This window comes from Anoplophora glabripennis, unplaced genomic scaffold, assembly GCF_000390285.2.
Source record: "Anoplophora glabripennis isolate ALB-LARVAE unplaced genomic scaffold, Agla_2.0 scaffold3058, whole genome shotgun sequence".
NCBI lineage: Eukaryota > Metazoa > Arthropoda > Insecta > Coleoptera > Cerambycidae > Anoplophora > Anoplophora glabripennis.
The window spans coordinates 1-7,561 of NW_019419131.1; the positions used below are offsets into that span (position 1 = coordinate 1).

The following is a 7,561-nucleotide window of genomic DNA, read 5'->3' on the forward strand; positions in this document are numbered from 1 at the left end:
ATAATTTTACTATTGTAATCGTTTAAAAAGAATTTTCGTTTATTATAAGCCCCTTTTGGTAAAGGGGCTTATAATATGAAAATGGTTTTCCACTTTTAAGTCCAGGTAACAATTTTCAATTTTTTCCTCTCTGAACGAGTTATTTCGATCGGTCTATTCAGAATTGACCGGTTTTTAGAAATACTTCGTGTGCAAACAACTTATGTTGGACTTGGCTCATCTTGAAAGACCCATACAGCTCGTCACCCGTTACAATGTCATAGACATGTTTTGAAGTACCATAATTGTATTTCTTGAGCATTTTTTTCGACCAATCGACACGAGCCACTTTTTTTGAGCGTTTATCAAATTATACGGGAACCAAGTCGACCAAATTTTTTTGGCGACCAAATGTTCATGCAATATTGAATGTACATATGCTGGTCCCACTGGTTAATCTCACGATAAGTCACATGACGATCTTACAATATCAGTTCACGCACAGCATCTGTTTTCTGGAACAATCGATTTTGGACGACCTTCACGAAATTCGTCTGAGCCAAGCACGACCACGATTGAATTCCGTATACCACCGACATAGTGATTTTTGATGGTGCTTCATCGCCAAAAGTTGAATTAAGTTCCATCAGACAATTCTTGTCGAAAGTTGTAAAAAAAATCGCACGGAAATGTTCACGACTTAACCCCATTTTTTGGACGAGACAAATTTTTCAAGTCATTGTATACTGATAAAGTCGAATTTTACGATAGGAACATCGGTTGTTATATGTCACTACCAGGACCGTCCATTCTCGAAATATAAAAGACAATCCCCGTATTACCTTTGACCATATCTAAGAAAAAAAAATAAGAATTGTCGACTACAGATGATTTTAATAGAATTTAAATATTCGAAGGTCATTTTTGAATATGTTCAACCCCAACGCCCTTATCTCGGAAATAGAATTTTTCGGCAAACTTTTATTTGAGTAATTTTTAAGTTTTCAACATAGAATCTATTGGAGACGTCTGGACGACTAGTACCTGACCGCTCTGTAGAAGTTTGCAAAATTAAAAACACAGATTATTTAAAATTTCTTTGTATATTAAAAAAATTGACAATAATCATATATAACATTGAGTTATGACTTTTATTTATTGGCGACGCTTCACATGAATATCATTTTTTCCGATGCACTAATACTTTAATGAATTAATTTAAAATAAGTCAATATTACATAGCCCCGGTCAACTATTGCCTGCCACACACCAACATAGTAAGGCACCAGAAATGTTTATACATATTATAATAATTTAATTACATTGGAAAAAATGTTATTGTTGTTGTTAAAAAATGATAGGTGGCACTGATATTTTTTCTTCGAGGATCCAACTCACCTAGAACAAAACAAACGAATCAAACGAGTTCCCGCAGCGTGATCGCTAAGCGGCAGCGATAACTACCGCTGTAATTTTATCGCTAACGAATTCGCTACATATTTATCGCTACAAAAATCGCGTAAATTGTTAAAAACCTAGCCTAGATCCGTGAATAGTACACCGTTTACACTTACCTAATCACTTTCACCATCAGAATCACTTTCTTCCTCGGCATTTTGCAGCCAATCAATAAACTCTCTCATCTGTTCGACGAACATCATTTTACCCTTAACGTTGTAATCCTGTTTGTACCATTTCAAAATGGATTGTTCTGAGATAACATCCGTCTTGTAAAACAACATTATTATCTTTTGGAACGCCTTCATGAATGTCATGTTGGAATAACAGTAGTCTTGTACTTTCAGCAGAAGGTTCAGTTCCGCGCGGGCTGATTGGCTGAAGGCGGAGAACAGGTTCGTGTAGTACTTCAGGTGGCGTACCGCTTGTTCGGTTACAAGCTCCTGAAATTAGATTAAGAAAATAATTATGAGTTAAAGTATCGCAAGAGACGACGTTCAATGTTTACCTACAGTACAAAAAATTTCAGTTAAAAGGCAGGTTTTATAATTTATATTCTTATTTTTAATTATCCACTGTTTGAAAGTTACAGGAGTAAGTATTGTAACTAAGAGATATTCACGTGTATTTTATAAAAAGGGACACCCGGTATAATGGATTTAGTTTGAAATTCAAATTACTTTTTGGTGTAAAAAAAATTTGTAGTTTACGATGCCCGATATCCAAAAGTGACAAATTACAAATTTCTTTACAACAAAATATAATTTGAGTTTCAAACTAACTCCATTTTATAGAAAATCTGCGTTAGAATGGAGGAAAGTCTGTTATTTGTGCATTAATTGATATTTAGGCAAACTGTGTAATAAAATCTATAAAAATGTATTACTGGTTACCTATTTGCTATAGAGCCCTCTTAACAGACATACTGTATGATAAAAAAATTTCAAGTAAATTGTAACAACTCACGATAACATTCAGCCAATTAAGGTAGCAGAATGCCAGTACTGGCGTTTTTAATATATTCCAGATTTTGCATGTGCTAAATATTTTAAATTTAACACGATAACTGCAATATCGCTGGAAATATTTAACGAAACAATACAATTTTTAAAGATTTAGATAACATAAGATATATAATCCCTTTATATTGTGTAAGAAAAATAGATTTCAAATCAGGAAAAAAACGTCACTTAAGTGCAAAATGCAAAATCGTCGACTTTAGTTTTGAGTAATTCTTTTTTTTAATGTAAAATAAATTTACTGAGCAGTTAATATATCAAAAATAACTTTAAAACTTTGTCCCACAAAAAAAAGTAATCATGAATTTAATTTTCCGTGACATGACACCCAGCGCCAGTAACTTGTACATAAATACTGACTACAATTCGCATTCGAAGAAGTTCTATGAAATTTTGAGAAATTCCCTAATATTTCTCTGATCTATGAAATTCCCCGATAATTGCATATTTTCCAGATTGGTATATACTAGACTGGACCAAAATAATCGACAATTTTTTTTTTGAAAGATATATCAAGAATATCATTCAGAATGACGAAAAAAAATATCGTGAGAGTTTGAGCCCTTAATATTAGTTTTAAGAGATCTATCATCGCTAGTTTCGATTTTTTATTCCTGACCCCATTTTTGCGTCAAAATGCCAAACCGTCAATATGTTTTTTCAATTTGACTTTTTAACTTTAGAATTTCGTAAATAACGAACAAATTAATTGAAAAAGAACAATACAGATTTTCAAAGGAAATTTAATGCTCTACAAAAAAGGTCTCTTAACATTTTTGCATAAATTTACTCTTTCAAAAGTTATTCACGATTGAAGTTGATGTAAAAATGAAATTTTTGTTTTTTTTTCGGTTTGGACCCAATTTTTTTCACTCAATGGAACAAATTGACATTATACATCATCGATAATTATTATTCTATCAATATAATCACCAAAAATATCCAAAATTCATAATATATTCAAATTTATTCTCGCTCTATAGCTTTTTTCTACAAGACCGTAGTTTTACTGTCTCAAAATAATTTTAAAAATAACAATTATGTAGTTTTACTATTGAAAATTATTTATTTACAATATTGTATACATTTATATGAAAGAAAAATCAGATTATGGCTCATAAAAAGATTCAAGGCCATTTTCACTCACTCCCCGTTTGTAATATCGATATCGTAATATCAATCGATATTCGTAATGCAAAGAATATATACACATTTAAAAAAAAAGTTAGAGAATATCTAGTTGCTATCTGCCCCTACAATTTAGAGGAATATTTACAGAATAATGCTGTACAATAATTTATTAATCTATTATTTTAGTTATACAGATTGTATCTGTTTTTTTTCTTTTTTCTCCATCTAGGATTTTGTATTTGTATATGTACTGTACTCTACTGATGTTTTTTATATTTAACTTTGACCTGTGTTTTTGACCTGTTTTCTATGTAATGCATATGAAAATAAAGCTTTATTATTATTATTATTATTAATAGACGTTGCATTGCGGTTATTAAGGAGAAGGGGGAGTATTTTTACTTACTCGTCATAGCGCGTAATAAGTTGAGGAAAAGCGAGATAAATAGAGGGGTAAGGGAGGAAAGTTGATAGACGCGAATTCGTATATAATATATTAATGAATATAACATAAATAAATAATTTTCAGTAGTAAAACTACATGACTGTTATTTTTAAAATTATTTTGAAACAGAAAAACTACGTTCTTGTAGAAAAAATAGCTATTGAGCAAGAATGAATTTATAAAAGATATTATGAATTTTGGATATTTTTGGTGATTATAGAATAATAATTGTCGATGATGTATAGCATCAATTTGTTCCATCGAGTGAAAAAAATTGGGTCCAAAACGAAAAAACAAAAATTTTATTTTTACTTCAACTTCAATCGTGAAGAACTTTTGAAGGATTAAATTTATGCAAAAATGTTAAGGGACTTTTTTGTAAGCATTAAATTTTCGTTGAAAATCTGTATTGTTCTTTTTCAGATATTAATTTGTTCGTTATTTACAAAATTCCAAAGTTAAAAAGTCAAATCGAAAAAACATATCAATTTTCAAGGCTTAATTACATGGAAACGGCTCGTCTGCCGAAAATTTTCAATCACACCTGTTTTGTAGGGCATTCAATCCTTCAAAAATATATGTAAATATTTTAATTGCCAGTATTGCGAGAAACAACTACTCCGAGGGCTATATATGCCCCTACTGGCATTGAATTATACTCGCAACACCTAGTGCAACAGCTAGGATCGTTCGCCAGTTTAACCCACCAGGCACAGACCGGTTTCGGACTTATTAGTCCTCATCAGTGCGTCATAGGTGAGACAACACTAGGTGTTGCGAGTATAATTTAATACCGGTAGGGGCATATAGCCCTCAGAGTAGTTGTTTCTCGCAACACTGGCAATTAAAACATTATCTTCGCCCTCTGTGGGTGGCAGTCGTGCAACAAGTACCTGCAATATAGCAGGTCGCTTCCTACTGTGGCCATTTGAATGGCACAGTTGTGTCAGCACGACAGATGGAGCCATTTGCGCTCCCGCGTACGTCTATGTAGATAATTTTTTTTACCGCGATGGTTTCGGCAGTTTTGACGCAAAAATGGGATCAGGAATAAAAAATCGAAACTAGCGATGATAGACCTCTTAAAACTAATATTAAGGGCTCAAACTCTCACGATATTTTTTTTCGTCATTCTGAATATTTTCGATACTTATATCTTTCAAAAAAAATAGTCGATTTTTGTGGCCGTCTAGTATATACCCTGTTAAGAGCATTAGATGCAAAATGGGCATTAGTTTATAAAATAAACAATTTTAAAATTATTTTTGATTTAAACAAATGTAAAAATTTTTCCGAATTTGAAAATGTCTACAAATAAATGAATTTTTTTTAAATACAATTAGGAATCAAACGCCCCTACCCATTTTTTTTTAATTGGCATCGAAATTCTGGGGTTTCTAGCGACAGTGCCTTTAGCTATGTCACTGTTAATAAAATTATTCAACAATTAAATCTCAGTCTGTTGAGGGGACCATCATATGTTCATTTTACTAACCTCTTTTTTGGACCATTCCGGGATGTCCATAACAGTTGTCCAAATGATGCATACCGTCTCGTGTTCCTGGATATTCTCCTTGGAGGCTATTTCCTTTATCTCGTTTATTATCTCGCGCTGTGGTTTATTCTCGCCCAGGCTGTCAGCCAACAGCACTTGCAGCTCCTTCTTGGCCTGCTGTTGGTGCTGATCGTTGTATAGTTTGAGTATTTCCTCTAGACCGTTGTCCTAGAAAAAGAAAGCGTCCCCGTCAGCACGTTACTTTCCGTTACGTTAACACGAGATCTCTGTCGTTACCTGAAAAGCATTTCGGAAGTACTGCTGTGACTGTTTCGTGTCTGGTATAAAACTCGTGAGATGGGATTCAATGTTGGACTTCTTGATGGCCGAATGCAGGGAGTTCACTCCCTTCTCCTGGCGCCAAGCTTTGAACATGTCAATGAGGAAGTCCAATGCGAGATTATCTTTGACCAAGTGAGAATTATTTAGAACGAGGATGGCGTTGAACGGCACGCTGCCGTTCGCTATCCAGATGTACAACATCACAGACAATTTTTTCCTATCAGACGGTTGGAAATACTTAACAAACATTAATATCTTCTTTATTTCATCCTGAAATGGAAGTTTCTTTTTTACTAGATGGACATTATACAGTCAAATAAATTGATACATTTTTTAACCTTGAATTAGTTGTGTAATAAATACCAAAATTGATATCAATTTATTGACGACAATAAATTCCTGAAGAAATTGCAAAAATAGCAATGGCATTAATTTTTCAACTTTTTAGTGAATTTTGATTTAGATATAATGCCAATCGTGTTTATAATAAAAATCATTAAACATGATTTAAGTTGCTCTTGATTTTCTTTATTATTTATTATTATCATTAAATTATTTATTAACTAAAACTATTGTGTAATTACAATAATAAATTGGATTGTGTAATATACTTGTTCATATTTTTAATAAATAGGAATAATAGGGAAAATACTCTCACCTCTAATATGTTTTATTAGAAAGATAGTTTTTTTTATTTTTTTTTCTCTCCTGTATGAAAATTACATAAAGCTAAAAAAAATATGTATTCACGGCAAAATTTTAGAAAAAATACAAGACAAATACCAAAAATTATTTTTTTGTAGTTGTTTATTGATACAAAACACCATCCATTTTTTTTTTCATTGATACAACATAAGTTGAATAATAAAAAAATAATTATTGGTGTTCGTTTCTTTAAAGACGATTTTGTGTAAATACAGTGCTATTTTTTTAAAACCTGCGTAGGCCAACTCTTTTATTTGAAGTGATAGACTAGTACTTCCAAATGCAAAGTTGTAGAAAATAACTTGGGATTAAAAAAAAATTACAAATAATTCTTTCCGGTGTTGCCAGATTTCTGCAGTAGCTACTAAAACGATATTTCTTTAAATGGCAACAACGTATTATTTTTACATAATTTGACAAACCTTCAAATTTTAAATAGGAAATATTATATCACATTTCTTTATTAGAGTAGTCGTTTTAGAACAATCAGCAAAAACAACGAGAATAAATTGTAGTTGGCAGGAACTAAAAGAAGCTAACACAGCAATAGCAGGTCTTGGAAATTAAACAAAAATTGGGTTGTTTGAAAGGAGCCATCATTATTGTACTGTCAGTGTTATTTGACAGCTGTTGTATTTGAATGTGTATAAAAAGTGTTTTAATTCAGTTGCTAAGATGAATCAGTTATTTACTCCACAAGAGAAAGTTGAATTAATTTTTCTTCATGTTGGCGGCTTAGGTTTACACAATGCGAGAGTTGAATTCCACGCAAGACGTCCCGATAAGTCTCATCAAAATCTGGTGTTTTTAAGATATAACTTAATAAAACTAAAAACAACTTGTGTCCAAGGATCCGCAAAATGCTCAAAATCATCTTAGCAATTGAATTAAAACATTTTTATACACATTCAAATAAACCGCCGCCAAACAATACAATGGGAGCACAATAATGATGGCTCTTTTCAAACAACACAATTTTTGTTTAAT

The 7,561-nt window shown here is 32.0% G+C and overlaps 1 protein-coding gene across 1 annotated transcript; it reads right to left on the reverse strand.

Moving 5' to 3' along the window:
- Window positions 1-1,063: 1,063 nt before the first annotated feature.
- On the reverse strand, window positions 1,064-6,162 carry LOC111692734 (protein krasavietz-like; the record flags this gene model as incomplete). Its single annotated transcript, XM_023456838.1, has 4 exons — window positions 1,064-1,377; window positions 1,554-1,880; window positions 5,528-5,755; window positions 5,825-6,162. Coding segments are annotated over 3 exons (893 nt in total), but the record flags the coding sequence as incomplete, so codon positions are not given.
- Between the last annotated feature and the right edge of the window lie 1,399 nt (window positions 6,163-7,561).